This window comes from Corvus hawaiiensis, chromosome 8, assembly GCF_020740725.1.
Source record: "Corvus hawaiiensis isolate bCorHaw1 chromosome 8, bCorHaw1.pri.cur, whole genome shotgun sequence".
NCBI classification, from domain to species: domain Eukaryota; kingdom Metazoa; phylum Chordata; class Aves; order Passeriformes; family Corvidae; genus Corvus; species Corvus hawaiiensis.
The window spans coordinates 7,757,496-7,780,813 of NC_063220.1; the positions used below are offsets into that span (position 1 = coordinate 7,757,496).

The window sequence follows — 23,318 nt, forward strand, 5'->3', positions numbered from 1 at the left end:
GGAACTTCCAGATGGGTTGCAAAGTTTCCATAGTATCAGATCCACTCAGTTTTGATGGGACAAATACATAATAGCTGAGAGGTCTATGCATGACACAAAACCAAAAGAAAGGGGTTAAAAATGGTTAATGGCACAGAGGCTAAAAAGATTGTACAATGGCCAATTTTTAATTTTTTTTTTTTTAATATACAATCGCTGCTAAGTTGTATTTATGCAAACAAGGAATTCAGGCCTCATTTACATTGCAAATGATTTATTTTCCCATTGGAATGAAGCAATTCCCAAAACAATTTAGAGACCAGTGTGAATGACAGCTCAGTATGAATTACTGCTGGTATGTTGAAAGAAAAAGGGGTTAAAACAACCTTAAATACTAAGGTGCACAGTAGGAAGATGAGTTTATCACTCTACAAGGTATTGCCAAAACAGGTACTATCAGATTTGTTCTTAAAGCTCTGGCATTTTCATTTTCATAAAGGAGATTGGAAAACATGGAGAGAATGCAGAGAAAAATCATACAAAGTATTCGAAATTTGGAGAGACTCTCTTGCTGACAGTGATTTTACAAATTAATCATTTCACTTTTGGAAAAGATCAAGTGGCAACTCGCCTACAGTTAATCCACATGATCATAGATTAAATCCACCATCTCTGACTCTCTAGTTGAGACTCTGAGTGACATCCAAATAAAGATATATTTGGATAGATGCCTTTGAAATGCACATGGGTTATGAAATGCTGACCCAGAGGAGAGAGTGAATGACTTTTTGCACTTATTGATGTAAATCTTCCCAATAAGACAAATGCTATGCTAAGACACTCTTAAAACCGCAGCAGCGCAAGCATTATCAAGATTTTGTGGTCTCCAGAACAAAGAAATGAAGTGCCATAAGATAGTACCAGAAGTACTGCCAAAAGAAGTACCAGAGCTCTGGGTAGTGTGAGAACAGAAATATTGACTTCATAGAACAAAGAGAAGGAAAATTGCAAGGAATAATTACTGCCTGCATAACTATTTTTTGCAAGCCACAGAGCAAATTTTTAACTTAAAGAGGTCCCATTCAGGCATATTTAATGCAGACCTGGCTGAGGAAATGAAAGTGTTTTTCATAACTCACAAATGAGTTTCTCCGTGTTTCTTTAGGCATCAAACTGAAAACTGTTAGGGGAATTACTGGATGTGTTGTTGCTTGGTATGGGCAAAATGAAATAAAATCTGGAGATATCTTTAAAGAAACTTAAATTACATGGACAAATAGAGGGGAAAATCTGTGAAATGTAATGATCAGCATGTTTAGACTAGATGAATTAATGACACATTTATGCCTTAAGCTCTATGAATGCATTATAAGTATGCTAGAGAATTCCTTTTTTTCATTACATATTAATGCCTATAAATTACATATTGTATCAAAGTAATACTTTTGTTAAAGTGAAAGAATTTACTTATTTTTGCAGGGATGTAAAAGGAACTGTTTCATGAACTAAGCATAAATATTTTAAGAACCAATACTGTAAATGGAAGGTAAACAGAACAAAACAAAATGTGCCATCCTTTGTTATTTCTTTTCCCATTCTCTGATTATTTAACATACAAACAGAAATTAAAATGTAAAGAAAAAATGTATGTAAACATCCATGCATGAATAATTGTTGTTTCTATGATTTTACTTAAGAGAGTAATTTGCACAATTAAAAATAAATTTCCACAAACGGATGAAAGCAAGCACTTTTCCAAAACTTTAGCTTATATCTAGTATACTTTTAATTCTATTAAAATGAAAAATTATGTGAGATTCTGCTTTGAGCACCCATCACATTTACTCTTCTTACAGGACAAGGTACAGCAGCACCCCCCAGCTGAGCACGGGGCAGCATCCCTGGCTGAGCCCACCCCAGGAGCAGCACAGCTGGGCCAGCACAGCGTGCCAAGACTGTCCTACCAACTGCCATCATACTGGCCCCATGCTCCAACACATGTGACAGACCCATCCTTGCGTTCCAAGGGGAATTCCTGCATTGCTGGCCAAGTGTGGATCTGGAGTGGGCTTTTGAACCAACCCTGAGTGCCCCTGTGGACCAGCCCTGAAGCTCAGTTAGAAGATGTGCAATGTGCACTGCAGACCCAAAGGGGCTGTCAGTCCATGGAAGTAAACTAGAACTAGCTCAAAGACAAAAAAAATGCATTCAGTGTGGATGTCAGGTCCTCAGCACTATTTTTCCTGAGAGATGATCTGTTTGCTCACACTGCTCACCAACAGAGACACAAGCACCCAAAGTTCCTTTCACGAAGTTTGTTAGGGGCATGGCAGATTCGCTTACTGCCCACATATATTAAAAGCTCCTCCCAAGTCTTTTTTTGAACATAAAAGTTGGGCCATCAAGGCAATTATTGCAAAAATTACTTGAGTCTTGCTGCGCTGAGACAGTAATTAAATATCCCTCTGTATTCACAAACCTCCTGCCTGTTGATCTTTCTTTGACAAGAGCACAAAAATGTACAGTTCCCTAATTAGCAGTCTGAACAGCGACCTCACACTCTGTTGTTTCTCCTTCACACTAACTATAGTACTAACATGAACAACAACTTAACATATTCAGTAAAACAAACTGATGACAAGAAAAGTTTTTAATGTGGAAATATGTAAAGAAAACAATTCTCATACCTAAGTTAATGTTTTCAAGTTAGTACCACAAAAGTTTCCTAACAGATCACATTAACTGTTTTTCTAAGAACTGCTTTCCAAACACATTATTTACTATCTTTTTATTGGCAAATAGAGCACATTTTAATTGATATTTTATAAAGCAAGCACAATTCTAAAATAAAAATAATTGAACAATTATTTTTCTAACATCATGACTTCAAATAGCAATTATTGTCACAGCAATTGATTTCTCTCATTGCAGTTGATAAGAACATTGTGTTTATGATTATGATGTGCTGGGTTCAGCCATCCTTGTGTTAATTGGTATACACATGACAAGCAGCACCAAAGATTTCCACAGGCTTATCTGAAGCACAAAGCATTGTAAACATAATATTAGAAGTCTGATATGTATGACAGCAGAGTAATTTTTTAAATTTTTTTAATGATTAATTAAATTGCTATGAATCACAAAGTTTTATAAACATCATTATAAGTAGGACTACTTCAGTGATTAGCAATTCAGAAAGATTCTGGGAATGAAGTGTTTCAATTCCAAATTAAAATATGTAAAGACTTAGGGAAAAGTAGTCTTGGCTAGCAAGGAAGTAGGATATGCAACTTCCAGTTCATGGTAAGGCAATGTGTGGGGTCAGGGAAATGAAACTTGGCAGTGGAGCCAAGCCATTTCAGCCACTAGTGCTGAATTCCTGCTCAGGGGGAGCTCTGGCTGGCACAGCCAATGAAAGGCATTGCCAACAAAGCCAGCATTACCATCCAGGTGATTCAGGAATGTCCTTTTCCTATTCCCGCTTGTCATGAGAGTACTGCCAGCACCAGCAGCTCCATGCACTGGCTCCCACACTCCATTTTCTGGAACTCATTAGCCAAGAGCTGCAATCATTCCCTCCTCAGCTACAAAATATCATTCCTACAGAGCCTTAAAGATGACAGGGCTTCTTCCATCAGCCTAGATCTATAGTCCATTCTTTTCTCCCACAGTTGCTTTCTGAATTAAAGGACTCTAAAAGCCACACAGAGGGTTCAGGTACTCAGTTCTTGCTTTCCAAACTGCAAAGTGAAAGAAATGCCTGAATATGAGGTAAAGTATCTATGATGGCATTTAAAACTCCAAGTACTACCAAAAATCATTTAAATGCAAATTTGTATTTATTTGTGTCTCAAATGGAATTTACACAAGTTAAGCAACAAGTTTCAAGTTCATTTGAAACTAATTACACGGATAATTCTTCTTATCCAGATGACTGATTAAAACGTTATTTTTTGATGCAGTCCTGAAAATCCATATATTCCCACAAATAACTCTTGCATAAAGTGTCTCATGAAAGTCACATAACTGCCCTTAAAATTCTCTTCTCACATGTCCACAACTACCAAAGTTATACAAAGCAGATTAACAGTTAAAAAGAAATATATATATCCACCTTCTAATCTGGTCCTTCCCAGCACAACACTGTATTTGGTAAGAATGCATGGAAAAGAATATCCACATTATATTTGTTTTACCTTGGCATGGTTAAAACCATGATACTGCCAAAAGGATGCTGTAAGTCTCCAGAGCTGCACATTTAAAGTTACTATTAGAAATGCCATGAAAATAATTTTGTTGAGGAAGAAGAGCAAAATTAAGTAGAATGATAAACTAAAATTTCAATAATGGTATTAATAAAGCTTCACAATTTAAGTTCTGAATGCATAATGTAAAACAGGGAGATTGAAGTATCAATGGTGTCAACTGCATTTTATATAAATTACATTTTAAAGTAAGCAGTAGCAATGAAATATAAATATAATATGCATTAGTTTATTAGTCAGAATATCTACTATTTTTGTGCTAAATAATTTATTAATATATATCAAATACAGAAAGCCAACTTAATCCTTCCTCTCCCAAGGCATAAACTCCTATAATGGTTTAAAATTATCTCTGACAACTGCCTCTGCAAAGCTTGGGTTTATTGGTCTTTCCTGTGCAATGAAACATCAAAAATCTTCTTGAAAGCAAAGAAGAAAGAAAGGTTTGAACAGGGAATTTGTAAATAGCAAGAAAATTATTATGAAAAAAGGTATTGGTATTTTTTTCATTACGTACATGTGCCAGAATGTTATCGAGGATGGAGGAGAGGGTTAAATAACTCAATTTAATAAAATAAATATTAAAAAGTAACTCTAAAAAAGCACACATACATTTTTTAGATTTCTATTTTCCTACATACATAATTCATGCATATATCCACAAAGCTGTGGTTTTATATTAAATACAAAACAAGCTGCTATAGAAAACTATGAATGAATGATCAATTATACAAACAGCCTTTATATACAAATAAAAAGGGAAAATGGATGCAGTGTACACCAAGATGCTATTGAGAAGACCAACATTCCCACTTAATCTGCCAATCCAATATCAAACTAAAGTGAACCATGTAAAAGGACGCTGAAATATATTACACAATAAAGCTCTACATGTGAACTTTAACCCTCCATAGTTCTTCCTTTCACCTCTTTGAGGCGACAAATAAAAAAGATTTACAATCAAAGCGATGTAATCTCATGAAAACTGGAATTAAACTCCACAGAATAAATAGAACATCACACCCATGAAGCGTGATTATGTTTCTTTTAGTCATGGAAAAGACTTTTGTATTTCATATAATTTTATGGGTTTGGCCTTCATGGGTGAGTTACTCTATATTTCTCTCAATAAGTGATGTTACAATTTATGTCCATTGAAATTTTGGACAAATTATGAAGTACAAAATTTAATATTTTCTGCAGTAGCAATCCAGAATAATTAGAAATTGAATATATTGTTTCTACTACAAAATAGTTGTGCTTTCACTTTTCCTTTTTTGCAATGTTTTTCCTGATTTATGCTAATTTAGGATTTAAAATTAAGAGGAAAGAGGAAAAGATTCATTTATTCAAATTACTTCCAGTTAGTGAATTTTGGGAAGGAGATTTGTCACCAGTGTCAAATTTCAGCAGCCTTCCAAACCAAAAGATTTGCATTATTTCAAGAATATTATTTTCATGTTTTCCCCTCATTCTTATTTTTCACTGCTCTCTTGTGCAGCTGTTATTCTTCATAATTACATCACAGAAACATAAAATATGTTTAAATATGTTTTAGAAAGCCACCATACCATGTCAGCATTGTTTAGCATGATAGACTTAAATAGAATGAAGAAATTTAACACATTGTTAAAAAACCTTTCCCTTCAATCTCTAACATTTCTAACACTTTTTCCAAAGAGGCAAATACCTTCTAAGGAGTAGGTGTGAAAAAGTCTTAACTTTTCTTATTAAAAGCCCTGTTAAAATTAAATTTTCCTGAAGACAGACTAAGGATTTTTAGATTTCCAGGCCAAAGAAGCATCATTCAAGAAGAACCCTAAAAATTCTGTAATTGTATTGGATAAAGAATACAAAGCCCCTGATTCCTCTCAACGTGATGCTAGAATTCCAACTGAAAAAGACTGAAAATATATTAGGAAAGGAATGTAATTTTGAAAGTACTAAGTGTTTTCCTAAAATATCACAAAAAGTTACTGGAAACATAGAAAACCAACTATAATATGGAACATAATCAGACCACACATGAAGCTTAAATCCAGATTAAAAAATTTAAATAGATTATATAACTTCTTTTTACTGTGTAATTTGTGGTGTGGCTTTTGGAGACCACAGTAGAATCTCCAACATTTTGCTTCTTACTGGCAAAAGTAGCCATCCCTACATTGGATGCCAACAGATAAATTAAAAAAGACCACAAACCCTCCCACACTAAATGCTTCATTTGGTACCAGGAAATTTCACTAGAATATTTGCATTAATATTCCAGTACAGAAAGTTTATTGGATGAATTCCTTTGAATTCAGATGTCTCTTCTAAAAAGGAATAATCAGATTTAACAATTTCGGACATACGAAATTCACAGCATAGCATACTGTCTAGCATTGTCTTTTCTCTCTTTCTGTGATTTATTACAGCTGAGCACAGGGACCCAGAATATTTCTGCCCTGCCATGAAGATATTGCTCATTTCTTGGCTGTCACTCAGTGCCCAGCCCATCACACCGACCATGCCTGCAGAGACAGGCGGGCACGGGGCTTGACAAAGCTGCTTGTCACTCGCTATAATGGACAATGACACTGCTGCCTGAAGGAAAACACTAATATTTTTTACTTCCTTTATTTTTTGTTATTATTTTCCTTCATCAGCTTTCACCCCACTTCACCATATTCCTTACATCTGGGAACAAACTCCTGAGTTATCTTTGCAATGGGTACATATCATAAGATGACTAAATTCCTTCTGTTTGGAATTAAAATGACAACAGCAGAATTTCAAGCCCATTCATCATAGATGAAAACCTGTTCTAGTTCTCTTGTTTAAAGTACAGTGGACTGGAGTTTCAAAAAAAAGTTACCAGGATTAAGCAGTCTAGAAGAAAAATAGCTGTGAGCACCAATGCTGTTGAAGTCGAAGAAAACAACTGACTAACTGGATTTAAGAAAATAGAATACAAAATGTGGAGAATCAAAACATAAAACCGTATGAATTATCTGTGATGCTTCTTAGGATACAAAATCCAGTGCAGCTGTAGAAAGACACACCCCCAAAAGCAGAACATGCCTGAGCTTCAGGAGGCACAATGAACACCTCTCACAGTATTTATAAGTAAAGGAAGTGAGAATTACAAATTTTAAATGCACTGACTTTAAGGAAAGAAAAAACCCACATCTGTTTTACACCAAGCAGACACATAGGCCATCTTCAGATATCTGAGCAGATATTTTGTATTTTGAGGAACAGCATCTGTTGAAATCAAAATATGGCAAGCACTAGTGCCCTCACACACACTTCCAAATGACTCAAAGGACAAATAGAAAGATGAAAAAGAAGAAAATAATGGAAAACAGTTCTGTTCACTGACAGATTAAGTGACTCATCCGTTGTTTTGAAGAGCAGCTGATCCAGCAGTACCGGGGAATCTCCTTTGCCTGCAGGCTGGGAACAAGGGGCTGCCTTCTCAGGAAATACAAACATATCAAATAACCCTACAGTGATGACAAATTTTCTGTGTGATTCAGAGAGAAGACACAAAACTACATTCAACAATTCAAACCAAACATTTAAAGAAAGGAAACTCAACTCAAATTGCCCACCACAGTACAGACGTGCTTTTCCCAATGGAAGTCAAACAACTCTGTGCTTCTAAGCGAGGTGAAAACTGTTTAATGCATCACTAAGAAAAAAATCAATTTTACTTTAGCCCCAAATGTAAAATCCATTTTCCTATGATAACTTCATTTTCATGTTACCATAAAATATTCTAATTTAGATTTATAACACTTCTGCATTTTCTGAGATCCCAGCCATGGTGGCCGTGATCCCGACACACTGCGTTTTGTCTTTCTTATGGAGACCAATATTTGATCTCATAAAGATAAGCATGCCAAAATCTATAATTAAGTTATTATCCTTCTTTTTAACAGAAACATGAAGGCAGGGCTACAGACCAAAGGATGCTGGTAGAGAAGGAATTTTCTCATTGCAAATTTACACCCAGAGCAGCAGATTCAAGCACTGCAGCTGTCAGGAGCTCTAACACAACCTGCTGAAATGCAGCCATCCCCTCCCACTGCAAGGAGCACAACTGAAGGGACTGCTCAGAGATTTCGGCACACAGTCCTACGTATGGAGTTAATAAAGCTGGTTCTTCAGCATCTGCTGCAATTCCTGTTGCAGCTCATGCTCATCTTTACCAAAGTAGCCATCCCCTCTTCCTGCAATAAACACTGGGTGTATTTTGAACATTGTTTACTCTCCTTTATACTGCTCACAGGAAGATTTAACAGAAAGAATGTACCCCTGATCCTAAATGACCACAATTTTTCTTGGAATTTCTTAAAGCACACACAAAAGAAGGATTTTCAAACTTTCAGAGTCCATATTATTTAACAGGGCTCTACTTATTAAAAATTGGAAATTCTGTAATTTTTGACAGTATGGAGATATGTTATAAAAGTGACTAAAATGTTCTATTAAATCAGTCATCTTCACCCAAAGTACCAGAGGCAAGGGAAGTAATAGTTCTGGGAGCTCAGAGAAAGTGCCTGATGAGTTAATAGTTGGTACCATGCATTTGAAAAAGGCTTTAAAAACGTAGTTCTGAAAGTAGCAGTTGCTTATCATTTCCTATCACAAGAATATTAACAGCTAAACTTTGTCATCTGCACCAATTTCATGCCTGCCTGGTTTTTGATTATTAGATTTAACCACATTTCTTACCAGAATTATGTTTCAGATTCTTAATACGAATAATTATCTGGGAATGCTTGAGTACTGTTATAAACTGTTATACTGTTATAATTTTATTTAAAAGCAGGTATAGAAATCAAGTGTTTCTTAGTCTCAATTTGGGATTTACTCCAATCATAGATAATAAAAACTAACCATTATTGAAAAATCAATTTTAATGGATGTTAGATGTGATCTAAAGAAGTAAATAATGTTTTCAGAAACTAAAGCTACTTCATATACCCTTATGAAACGTCTAAAATGTCCCGGCCCTACTCAGCTAAATCCATATATAGATGTAAGACATGAAACAGACATTTGCATGAAAACACTGAAAATTTCTTTATCACGTAGAGTTTGAAACAAAAAAAGTGCCCAACTTTAGCATATTGAGTGTTTTAGTGGTCAAGGTAATAGAGAAAAATAGTTCTTTTAACTATGGGTATTGCATTTCTTCAAGTGTAAGAAGAAAGATCATTCACATTTGCTGCCTGTGAAATTTTCTAATGAGATCTTACTTTTCCAAAGCATATGGAAAAAAAAAAGTCCCAGACTTCTCAATTTGTGTGATGGCTAAAAGTCTTCAAGGCACTGAGCACAGCAACACAGATGCCACACTCTATAAGACAGTCTGGAATCTGTTACTACTCTTACATTGCATTTTTACTCTTAGAGAAAAGGTCACTGAAGCTGTAGTTACAATGAAACCTTCCAGTAGAAAAATAATGAAATTAAATAGGGTGGGGGTTTTTAATGATGCACATCATGGTCTGGATCACTACAGTTTTAATAATATTCTGCTTATTTTTTTTCAATATAACTTTTATTTATCTCAATTTTTTGTTCTAGGATATACAGTATCAGTATCGGTAGGCCAAGCATTAATTGCAGAGCTAATCACAGATGTTGTGCTTTATTATGTATGGTTTTAAATTAAGTCCTTACAGAACAATACTTTTAAAACACTTTATCTTGATACATCAGGACAGTTCTAAAAATGCCTGTTTTGATGTTTCTGATTCAAGTAGTAAAATGTGCATTTTATCTTTCAGTCTGGAACACAAAATCTATAAAGGAACAGTTTTAAACTATACTTTTGCCTGATTGTTGAATAGCTGTTATTGTCAAATGGATCTATTTTCTGCTTTGGCCAGGCAAGGTAAACAGCATTATGCCAAATCCTCAGAAATACGAGAAGTATAATACTGGATGGGAGAAATGCAAATGCATGTTTATCAAAGCATGTTGAAATAAGTTTTTTTATCAAGCACATTCAAATTGTCTTTAAAACAATTATTTTATTTATCAATAATCATAGTACTTATGACCTGGGTTATTACTGTTACCACTGTGATTTGTCACAGTCATACCACATTCCCAAGAAAACAAAACCAAACCCCACAAACAAACAAAACTAAACCCACACAAAACAAGAAACAATAAACCCTTATTAAAATGATTATTTTAGGCTACAAACTGTTGACATCCTAACTGTCTCTACAGACACCTTAATACCAATTCAGTTGTAGAAGAGTGCCATACAACATTACACCAAGGTTTTAAAACATTTTTGTGTTAAACACTTTTTCTCATTATAACCATCAGACCTTAGCTGGATTTGTCTGTGTCTTTGCAGGGTGCCCTGCAATTAAGGTTTGCACCTTGGCTTGGATCACTCCAATGCACTACTCAGGGCATTTCCTGATTCCTTTACATACTTCTGCAACTGGATTCCTAAGGTGGGTTATCAACATTGCACTGCAGATGGCTGCAAGGGCCTGTTGAACTGAGTGCCAGCTGAAAGCCTTGTTGTATAATGAGGCTGGGACTGAGTCAAAGGCAGCGGGAGGATAACTGCCAGCTTCCCTACAACCTTTCTCTCTTTAAAGAGGATTACATCTGCCTCGGGTTCCAATTAGCTTACAGTTCAGGCAGGCAGATCTCTTCTTGTATCAGGATCAGGATGAGTCCACGTTTATCCAGAACAAGCCACATGAGATAGACCATCATGCCAGGAGAGATAATGCAATGGATCCATAGAGATGGCTGCACCACCACAGAGCCTATAGTTCACATTTACTAAGGCTGCATCAGGGCACAGAGCACCAACAAAACAGCTCTTAGTTTACCTCTGCTATTTGTCACAGGATCTCTCTGTTCTGTTGTACTTGGACAGACTCTGCTTTCTTCTATACAGTTTGTAATCTAAACGTTTGCATACGCATCATAATTTTTTAGAGCTTGCTGTCTCCCCATGAAAAAAAGAAGAAAAAAAAACCCAAAATACAAAAAATGCTCAAAAACCAAACACCCAAACCACCACTAGACTGACCTTCGGCAATCAGCATTTTATTGCTCTGTTTGTGGTGAATGAGGAGAAATGGGATATTTTATATCACCTACTAAACTCCTCTCCATTAGCCAATGCCCTGGGTACAGAAGCCTTCAGGCTCTTGCTCATTTCTGTGCCCTTTTTGGCAACAGCAATAAACAGAATTTGGTCCATTCACAGTATTTAAGAGTCTGATTCTTTAGGTACAGTTCCTCAGAGCACAGTAATTAATGTCAACAGAGAAGCCGTAATGTGAACTTGTGAAATAAAGTCATGGCCATCCTAGAAATACACAAAGACATACCTGTCTGCCACTGTTCACATTTTGTGTACATTTCACAGTTATTGGGAAATATCTTCACAGCAAGATTTCAAAGCACTGTAATTAATCAGTGTATATTCAAGTTTGTGATGTTTTATAAGAGACCTGAACTTTTAAGAAGTCTTTCAGTGGGGTTTTGTTCAGATTATACAATACTTGTTCATTTGCAGATGAAGCCCATCCCTGCATTGCTGCCACAACAAAATCTCAGGCATCACCTACTGCCTTTCATAATTAAGTTCCAACACATGAAAGCATTAGTAGTGATGTGGTGTGCTTCATTAAAAATAACAAGCTATTGAACAGAGCCATCATTTTAAATAATTCCATAAAAGTGTTTATAGAAAAATCACACACATAAATTACTTAAGTTTAGCTGGCTTTTCTTAATCACTGTAATACATGGTACAAACCCAGCTAATCTTTATGAAGTGTGAAGACTGTACCATGGAATATGAAATACACAATTACATAATGCAAGATTCCAGCAGCTGCCTTTAATTGGCCACGACCCTCCACTGGTGCAAATTAGGGAACACAGTTTGAAGACCTCCTCTCAGGCATTTCTCAAGATTCAGAAGCTGGTTAAGATACTGGCTTGATGGTAAAGAGTCATCAGGATTTCAGTCAGAAGACAAAAAAAACAATTTACCTGAAGAAGGTGACAAAGAACTGCACCAGATCCATGATAGTATTGTGTTGTGAGAAGGCAATCTGCAAATAAAATAGAAGTAAATTACAACATTTTCAGACTCAACAGCTCTTTTTAGGCAAGGACTTCATGGCTCCATGGATGATTACTTTCAAGTGTAATATCAGTCTAGTCTGCACACACCTGCATTTATGATAAAGTGAGACGCGCAGCTAATTCCCATATCCTTGTTGGTGTCAAAATACAAACAATGGAATATAATACTTTTACTGAAGTAAAGTTAATAGAAATATCCTCTTAATATGAACAATAAAAAGAATACGAAATATATTAAGAAATTGTATTGCTATGAATTGTCTTGTTTATAGTCACCAACACCATCTTCCATTTTAATAACAACACTGAAACAAGGTTTTAGAGAAGACAAACAACATATAGTGCTCAAGATTAATACATTTAAAATATTTTAATTGTATAATATTAAAATTAATGCATATGTTAATTTAATTTTAAAAAAGATAAATCTGGTGCATAATAAAACAGTTTCAAAGCAAATTACTTTAAAGACAAAGTAATAAATACTCTTTTGGGCTACATTTTTACAGCCTCACCAGAACATGCATTAGTTCAGCTCCTTGCTGTAATTTTTGTGAATATTTAAGAATTATCTCTAAGACAGCATATACATACAGACATTCACACTTGCATGCAATAAAGCCTATAATTATCTTTGTAAGTACTTTTTGCTAATGTTAAGAACAGTACTTAATAGTTATGTTATATCTACAAATATCCATAAGTCCCTGTCTTGCTCAGTTTTTCAGTTTATAATTTTCAAACTGATGATATAGAGAATCTTCTACTTTGAATTGTACCAAATGTTTATCTAACTATATTTACAGTCTTTTCAAATAATTGTTGGGTTTAGAGATCTCTGTGCATTCAAGATCTGATCTTGACTAGTAATTACACCAAATTACTCTGAATCCCTTTCATAGCTGAATTGCGAACTTTTGAAATGATAATTCATGATACTCAAAAATTTACTTTTTTTCTCTCCTATTTTTTCTATTTTAGGGCAAAGCCATAATGTAAACTTCAGTAATAATGGTGTTACCATGCCTTGTGCCAGCACAACACAGCTAAACATAGACCAATTACTTAGAAGATAACGTCTGCGAAAAGACCAGAAGACTTCTTTGGCCCAGTATAAAGTGCATCCCAAACAAAAACAATTGTTTAAGTATACCTTGAACAAAAATGAAAAGCTTTCCAAACTCTTTTTTTTTTTTTTTTTTTAATGCTGTCTGGATTCACTTCAAATACTATTTAATATTCAAATTCACTCCTGGTGTTTCCAGAATGTTTTTTACAAGTACCATACTTTAGGTGATGAACCAGCACAAGGAGAAAAAATCATGCCAGTGTTGATAGAGTTCACCTTTTGTGATTTGTTGAAATGCTCTTTGTTGAAGAAGCATTTAGATTTTGCATTAGTACAATTATTTTCATTCAAGGTGTCAGAATTCTTTAACAGCCTCTCTGAGTCTAGAAACAACTCCAGTCAAGCGAAAGTCTGCAATCAAACCCCTCAATCTGATCAAAATCATACCAGGAAAGTTTTACCCCAAACTTTTCTAAGAAACTATAGTGCCTCTGCTTCTCCTTTTCAACACAAAATAAATATGAAGTAAACAGATTTACAACATTTCAATGATTTTATATCATTGATTATCAATAAAGAAATGATTTGCATATTCCCAAGCTCAGGAAAATGGACACAAAAGGAAGGATTCTACATTTTCCAACTTCTATTAATCTAACCACCTACTCAAGATAAGTGCAGTGTTCTATTGTTGAAGATGTTTCCAAATTTATGGAAGAACATCTGTCTGTTAGACTTGCTTGGTTGGTTGTATGGGATTTTCCTGAAAGTACTCATACTTTTAAGCAGAAACACATTTAGATATAAAGTTTCATCCCAATAGTAATTTCCAATTTTAATCAAACATCTTCTAATAATTACATTAGAGTTACTGTTTAAAAGATGAACTACAGTATATTCTGAACAGTATCATGTATCTCAGACTAATTTCAACACAGAACATTAACAAAAAGAATACATATTTTAATTATAAAGTAGACCACAAAGAAGCAAGCAAATGTCATGAACCTAGGACTGATACAAAGGACCATAATACAATTAAAAAGATATATTTCCATGGGGGTTTAATATAGATATGAATGTAATTGTCCTTTTGCTTGTGCCTATACAGATAAGGGACAAGAAAAGGAAAATTCATCCAACCCCAGGTTTTCACTTTGGACTTAAAGATACTGGAGAAAATTATCTCCTTTGTTAATTTGTATCATACCTTAGTAGTTTTCAGTTTCCCCAAAACATCTAAAAAGCTTGTGGATCCCACAAATATTATCTCTATCTTCTCTTACAAATAAGGATGAAGATAAATATCCTTTCCATCATTTCCTATGGAATAAAACCAAGTGCCATGTGGAACATAATTTTTTACGGCAAACGATAACCTCTACGAGTTATTGTTATTATTATCATTACTGTTATTGTTGTTGTGAACTGCAGTTGTATTCCATCAGATCAAAGTAACACATATACAGATCGAATGTAGAAAACTTGGAGAGAATGAAAAGATTCCAAACCCAAATGTGGGGTTTACATCTATCTATCTATCTATCTCTGTATTTTCCAGCTCACAGTCTTAAGAGATAGAATGATATATCAAGAAAAGGCTGATGAGTGATAAATGAACTGTGGGGATTGTTCCAACAAACAGAAGACATGTCTATCTTTTTTCTCTGCCACATTCAAGTTTTTGAAATGTATGTTTTTAAAAAAGCAAGTTAACAAACTTTTTTAAGGATACGTGGCCTAATTGGAAGAAAAGGCATTGTGACTGCTGGCAAATATTTTACAGCAATTAAGGATTCAAAAGTCAGATAGGCAGCAGAATATGCCAGAGAGCACTGACACAAGGATTCATTGCAATCAATGTTTCAATTCATGGTACTTCTTAATTTTTTCGTGTTTTGGTTACACACATGAGGTAGGAAATACACTTTACACTGAATAATGATGGATGGAATAGGTCTGTGGAAAGAGGAACACCTTTTGAACATAGATTTTTCCAGCCTTCAGAAGTTAACGTCTGCAGGGCTGGATTCATTTGTTCCCATTTCTCCAGTTCATCTTTACCTTGACTATCCCATGCAGCAGTAATAGAGTCCTACAGAACAATAGGTCAAAATCTGTTCCACGACAAAAATGAGACAATCTTGAAAGTCTAACTCAGGGACATCTTTCATATGGAAATAGTAAGTCTGCTCTCAGAAGTTTCTGTTTTAGTTTAAAAATATAGGTGTCAAGAAGCCATCTCTGCAATTCTAACGAAACCAATTGTGCAAAAGGAAAAGGAAAGGGAAAACTAGGCACTAAATCAAAATTCCGTATTTGCAGTAAACAGTAACCTAATCCATGAAATGTTTCATATATTCAAATAATGTACACAAAAAGCAATTATAATCTGTGCTCCATTTCACGACATTACCCACTAAAGCAAACTTCTATCTGCTCAGGCTTTCAAACCATGAACAAATACTTCCGTTAATGCAATTCTTCCATCTTCCATTGTTAATAAATTAAGAAAGAACAAATAAGAGAAACTAAAATAAATATATGGCAAAACTCTGATAGAAGGTCTAATTATTAAACCCTGAAACATAATGCAATAAGGTCAGACATAACCCAAACTAAACTGCCTGGACTGTGTTGATTATGCCGACTTAAACCCTGCAGAATTATTACTTCCTTCAGTATCATCAAAACCATAATTTAATTTCTTCTTGGATAGAACTATTATACACTCCCACACTGGTACTAGGTACGTACTGAATCAGAAGAAATGGATACCGACTGAACATAAAGGCTGACATATTTTGTTGTCCGTCATCTTTCACACTTTCTTGAGGGACACTTTTTGACTGAAGCAACTTCAGACAAAAAATATTAAAGTCAGCTGAGGAATATATTTGTGTAGATGGCCACATTTTTGTGTATAACTTTTTTATAAGGAAAATGTAAAAGATCGAACACTGTGATAATTTAGAATGAGGATGCTAGAAAATTGAAACACATAATAAATTCTCACATTTATTTGTTGTTGTACAAAGTGAAGTTTAGATATCTACTCAGCAGAAACATGACAGCAGAGACCCAAGTATAAACTATTTTAAAGACATTACTATGTATTAGATAATAATTTTGGGTATATCTTTAAACTCAGTAAACACATGACTACTGAATAATCAGTAGTTACAAAGGAAAAGATAAGATACTCTGATTTTTTTTTTCTTAATATAAATGCAATTGTAAGTACAATTATATATTGGGATATCTTTAGAGAGAGTTACAAATGGTTCTGACTCTTCTTTCACACTGGACTTCAATTATGAAGACTGACCTGCACAAATGAGAGATGGATGGTAGGAAACTGTCAGTTTCCCAATAGAAATATTTAACAGGCAAAGCACAAAATATATTTTCTTTTCCTTTGGTAAACAGAAATTCCAAGAGAACATGGTAAGGAAAGGACAAGATTACCAACAAGTTATATTTGTCTAAATAAGGGAAACATTAAACTCTTGGAGGCTAAAAATGCCACACATTTATTTTATGTACTGGCTTTCCTAGAACTTGAAAAATAAAGTTTGAAATGTATCTGAATTTTGCCACGTGGAATATGTCAAATCTTGTCCCATGTGTGAACCTAGTCTAAATTAGTCAGATAGCTTATAATAATCAGCAGAGATAGGAAGGCATTTCATAGGTGAGTGACTCTAAAATAGATGTGGAACTCTCATAACTTGGAAGGGATTACCCTGTGGAGCTGCCATTTCTCTCCACTAACAACACAGGGATTCTGCGATTAGTTCAGACTATAGACCTAATGTCAAACTTAGAATATAAATAATGTTAGGTGAGATAAATTTCTCCCATGGTTTGTAAGTACTCACCGGGTATTTCTGTAAAACTGTAACAATAAAATAGGCAAAAGAAGTATTTGTTGTTGGGATTAAATGATCTGAGAAGCAATACAGAGCTAAGTGCCTGCTAGCAGAATCCTACTTCCTTCTGCTGCGTTAATGCCTGTAGAGAATTCAGTTTGATGTTGACAAACAGTCCTCCCAGATGATAAGATTTAGTGATAACAAAACTTTCATACTGATAACATAAATAGAAAATGAAAGATAACAAATAAATTCAGACTTCACATCAAGATTTGATCAACAGCTTCCATAGATTATCTCTGCTCACTGAAGCCTTGTCTCTCATGCTGGCACACACTACATTATCCAAATACCCACTCCTTCATTTCTCAAAAAATGTAATAATTACAGGGTATTTTTTCAACTATTCAGAGTCACGAGAGGCAGAAAGACAATCTAGTTTTGTATTCAAGTAAGATGAAAGACATTCCTAAATAAGGTTATGACAGCTGAACTTTTTTCCTACTGAATAGGCACTTAAAATCCAATAATTTCATTATTCAATTAAATTCAATATGCATATTCCCCTTCTTTATTCAATGTTATGCTTGTGTACACATATGAACAAACATATACCACACAGAAAAACCCTACATTAATAAACTCCAAGAAGTCAAGGAGAAAATCTAGGACAGGGAACTGTTATTTAACTTACAGTTTTATTCAGTATGCAAAGCATTTTCATAGCGATTCATATGGACATTATTAAGAAATTGAAATATTGGCTACTAAAGTCAGTGAAAGAATGGAAGAAAATTAAAAGACAGATAAGAGAGAAATGACATGTTTCAAAATTAAATAAAAAAAAAGATTAAAAGTAATTGACACAAAGACCTATAATACTGGAAAGTTATTTTAGACATAAATCTTCGCAGGATTGAGTTCTCCTACAAACTGTGTTAAACAGCAGATTTCTAGACAACATCTTTCAAAACTCTGGTGTTTAAAAGCCTGCCTAGATTAAATGGACAGGAAGAAAAATTAGATACAGAAGTGAAGGGAATGAAGTGAGAGAATTTGTCAGGCAGAGTTGAATGATTAAATTCTACCACAATGAGAAGCATTGCATGACGATATGGTTTTGTTTGTCAAGCTACATTAAGGAAAAGCCATTTTTGTCACTTGCTAGAATTGAATTTTCCTTCCAACCCCAGGTTTCAGCTTCCTTGTTATCACTTCTTCTGACATCTTATTATGACTTGATAAATTAAGGAGTTTCCCATTAGGAAAGTAGCACCTGTTGCGGAATGTGCTCTTATCACAAAATCACAGAAATGGGGATAGGAGGAACATCGCAAACTGAGGTTGTTCAGCTTCTCACTCTAAGCCAGTCTACTGTCAGCACCATATCAGGCCAGCAGTGCCTTTCCCCAGCTAAGTTTTGTAAACCTCCAGGAACAAACATTCCATGGCCAGTCTGGAAAATTTGTTTCAATGCGCTATTGCTAACACAACAAATTTTTTCTAGCATTCAATCTGAATCTCCCAAGGTGAAGATTCCACTTCTCCTTGTATTCTGAAGTTTATAAACAGAAAAATGTCCTGCATGGAAGGTACTTTTCACATTTCCTAAATAAATAAATAAATTTACGCTGAGCTATTTGAAAGACTATAGAACTTAGTATGGTGGTCTGGCATTTAACACTCATACCTATGTGTATGTGCAGAAACACATATAACAGAGACAGACAATGTGCTGCTAAAATAATGAGATTTTTTTCAAATTTCTTTAAGTCTTTATTTTTTTACATCTACAGTAGAGCTGCCTGTGCTAGACAATCTACCAGTTAACCCACTGGCTGGTCTCCAGCCTAATAAAAATGATAATAAAATTTTTATAAGGCTACAAAAGCTGAATTTTTAAAATTTATGCAATGTTTTGTTCATTTTAGAAATCAAATACTTGGTTAGAAAAGGCAAAACATGCCCTGAATTTTGCATAAAGATCATGCCATTCAAAATAATGTATGTAAAACCCATTGTGAGATGACAAGAAAAGGGCAAAGCATTTTCTTAAACATGAAGAGAGTAATTTCCCAAAGTTTATTGTTATAAATGTAGAGCATGCTATAAAGCTGTTGGAGCCGTGGAATAAAAATTTTGTATTTGCAATGGCACTTTTCTTGATTACTGTGGATTAGCATATTTATGAGGTTACTCAGCCTCAGGTTTAAAACCACAAATCAAAGGTTTATATCAGCATGGGTAATGGATTACACAGGAGTCTATGGCCTATGATATCCCAGAGGTATCTGTCTTTCAGAAGATTTATGTGTATAATACCACTTTGTAGAAATTACACTTTCTGATCTTTTGTGTGGTGCTTGGTGATTCCCCTCTCTAATGTCTAAAACAACCAAAAAGCAGCATTCTCAGGCAGCAGAGAAATTCATTGATGTATTTTCCTATTCTCCTCCTCACTTTTTGATACGGCCATGAAAGACAGAGGCTCTAATTCCTTGATGTACATAGCACCACTACAATTAGAGCAGAAGCCAGTGTGAGCATACTTGATGCAACTACTTCTGAAAAGAGGAAGTAGTCTGCATTCCAGCAGCCATCCACAGCACAAATACTTGAATTTTGTTTATTCTGTGAACAGCACTGTGATAGAACACACATGAAACTTTTTAAAGTCTCACTTTGTTCTTCACAGGTGAGTGCCGATGACATGACTATCAGTGGTAAATACCTACTGACTTCCTTTTGGCTTCACAAAAACCAGGATTTCAGGGCAGAATGCGAAAACAAGAAATTGAAATGCTTAGTCCTGCCTCTCGTGAAAGACTAGCCAAAAGAGAAAGGTAGGCGTTTTCAAGACTGTGGGTACCCAAGTGAATCTATTTGCTCATCATTGTGAAATGATGACAAAGGAAGACACCAAAATCTCATTAAACTCTACAGAGAAAATGTTCTTCAGTTTTATTATTATTTCAATCTTTTACTGAAGATCCACATCTCTTGGAAAAGAAAACCAAAGTACGTGAAGAAGGGTAAGGGAGTTGTTTACATGTGCATGATGAGTGAAGAGGACACATAATAACCTATATAATTTAGAAGAGTCAACATCAAAAGGCATGAGGAAAAAACACAAAGAGTTTTTAAGCTCTCTGTATTGTACATTTATTCTATTGAAGGAAAAGTGTGGGGGTTTGTATGTAAGGGATGATGTCCACTTATCTATACAAGGAGCAAGACTATTCTAAACAATTTTCTGCTGAAAGAATGACAGACCACACTAATGTGAAAATACCAATTCCTTCAAATAAAGGGGAAGTGGTTGACTAACCTAAAAAACACCCAGCATACCAAGAAAGAAAATATATAAGTAAGAAAATGAGTTTTATGTTTTCCCTTGAAGAGGTGATCAAAATGCAGAAAGTGACAACTGAGACTTTTACAAAAAAAAATTAAATTGTGAGGATTAACAGAACACATTGTGATTCAATTTTGTTATGTTAATTTTACTCTCTTTCATTTAACTTTTATCTGTCATTTGAAACTCATATTATAGTGCAAGCTGTAATAAATTTGAAAAAAAAAAAGCAGATACAACTGTCAGCTTGAGACTTCAGTCACCCTCGTAGTACATTCTGCAGAGTCAGGGTGATGTAATACTGATATATCACTGATATATCACTGAGGATATGCTGTCACAGTCAGAAGAGTATGTATAAAAAGTGCAGAGAGATGTGTAATGGCAGTAAGCAGAAACCTTTTTTAACAACTTGCAGAAATTAGGTTGGGAAAGGTGGATGAGTAACTGGGTTTCAGGGAGACTCAGAATGATGTAAAACCAAAGAGCAGGGCCTGCTCAGCGGCAACAAGACCACGCTGACTTTTTGGCAATGACATGCTGGACTACACTGATAGGAACTGGCAACAGTCATTCCCATGAGACTACAGCATTTGTAACAAAGTTTTATAACTGAAATATAGAAACGAGAGTCTAATGTATGAAATGCATCACCTAGAACTGTGATCTGGAGGCTACCTGCAAAGCTCAGAATGAGCTCATGGACAAGCAGCAAGGAACTTCAGATTTGTTTTAATTCATAAAGGCCCCATTGTTGAAAGGAAAACAAATATTTAAAGTTGTCAGCACTGAGTGTACTTTTTATTCTCACTTTTTAAAAACTGGATTTCCCAGTATATTTTCTAGAAGCTCTATTTGCTTAATTAGGCTTGTGCAAATCAAAAGTGACCATTTGTCTGTTGAACAGTTTTAACAAAATCAAAATTCAAAGAAAATAAAGACTTTTGCAGCTAGAGCACTTCATGCTTTCAGAGAGAAGAAGGAAAATACTTTTCAAGAACCCTATATAATTATGATGCTGGCCTGCACTGTGTCAAGACATAGGTTGTGCCTTTTCCTTCCTCATGTTGAATACTTTGTAAGGCAGAAATATTAAGATCTGCTTTTGGGGTTATTGTTCAGCTATTGAGATTCTTTCCATTTGAGTAGGATCAGAGAGGGTGTCTGCATAGCCGAATTTGATCTTAAAATAGTGAATATCATCTTCTGACAATACAAGTATATGAGTCAGGGCAAAGATCCTACATGCAAAAAACCCACATTCAGAAAGATAAATCCAGTTTCTGTTACACAGACTTTGGAATTCTGAAACACCTCATTTGCTGTTCTGTATGTATATGGCAGAGGAGTAAGGCAGTAAGTAAGAAACTTATTTGGAAGAATAAGTCTAGTAAAGATCAGGTATCTTCCAGCCTTCCTCTGCCTCAGAAAAATAATCTCTTAACTAGGGGAACGTTCTCAAAGTGCAATATGGTAAACTAGAGGAAATCCTCTAACAAAACTTTGTTTCCTAAAAATCAAAGCTACAGAATGTAGCTCTGTACGTCCTGTGTGGACAGATGTGGGCTCAAAATTTGATTTTAAAAACTCAGCACCTACACGATTTTTAATAAGAGAACAACAGAGATGACCTCAACTGTACTAGCTGAGGGAAAGACACACACACAAGTGCCCATGTTACCACAGAAAGAAATGGAAGAAAATACTTATAAAACAATCAATTATTCACATTAGTTTTAGACAAAGTATGGGGGTTTCTGCAGAAAGCTAGGAAATTTGAGGCCACTGTTTTCTCCCATAGCTACCAGTTTTTGAAAATCAGCTGAGCTGGACCAAAAAAAACATAAAACAGTTTTGAGAAGCCTTTAACAGGAAAAATTACTTTCCTAAAATTTGAAAAAAGGAAAAAGGTTCTGCTTAAAAAAAAAAAAAAAAAAAAAAAAAAAAAAGAAGAAATTAAGTGAAAACTTTGTTTAATCCTGAAATATTTCTCTGGAGTTTTAGAAGTTAAAAAAAAATGCAACTTTTTCCACAAATATTCCCACATAATCACCATATTTGACAAACTCCACTTATTTCACTCTGGAAGCCTGAGCAGACTTTTTTAAGAGGGGCATGAGCAGGGCACAGAGGAACAAATACCTTAAAAGACAATTCAGACTATCTGGTTTCAAGTGCAGGAAGGTGTTGAAAAAGTGAATTTAAGAAATTAAAATCATACTCTTTACTCCTTGCAGGGTGAATTTCTCACATACAGATTTTAAAGGTATCTATCTTGCCAACAGCCATATGTAAGAAATATCCTCAGAGTATTCCAAGAAAGATTTTCAGTACATTTTCTGCGACAAAAATACAGCAGAAAAATGTCTTCCAATAAACGTATTGACTACACTCAAAAAGAAGGGTTGGGTTTTTTTCTTCAATGATTACAGAATTCCCCAGATCACTCTATTTTACCTAACACCCTTTTTTCCAAATGAGAACATACTCATGGTTTTCACTGAGACAAGAACATACATATAAAAAATAGAGATTTGTATATTTATTCTTTTGGAGAACAAATGCTTAATTGGTTTCTAGCTGCAAGTGAGGGGTTTTTGCAATTATTTTATGCATCTGTAGAGGGCTTAATGCTGATTTAT

At 34.8% G+C, this 23,318-nt stretch overlaps 1 protein-coding gene across 5 annotated transcripts in view; it reads right to left on the minus strand.

Annotated features, from left to right (window-relative positions):
• The window catches only part of ATRNL1 (attractin like 1), a 448,295-nt gene that overhangs the window by 207,200 nt on the left and 217,777 nt on the right, over window positions 1-23,318 (minus strand). For all 5 annotated transcript variants that reach the window (XR_007205109.1, XM_048310902.1, XM_048310901.1 and 2 more), the window contains exon 25: window positions 12,282-12,343. Coding sequence is in view for 4 of the 5 variants with exons in the window: in XM_048310902.1 (XP_048166859.1) it covers window positions 12,282-12,343 (62 nt within the window). In the remaining variant the exon portion in view is untranslated. The remainder of the gene's footprint in view (window positions 1-12,281; window positions 12,344-23,318) is intronic.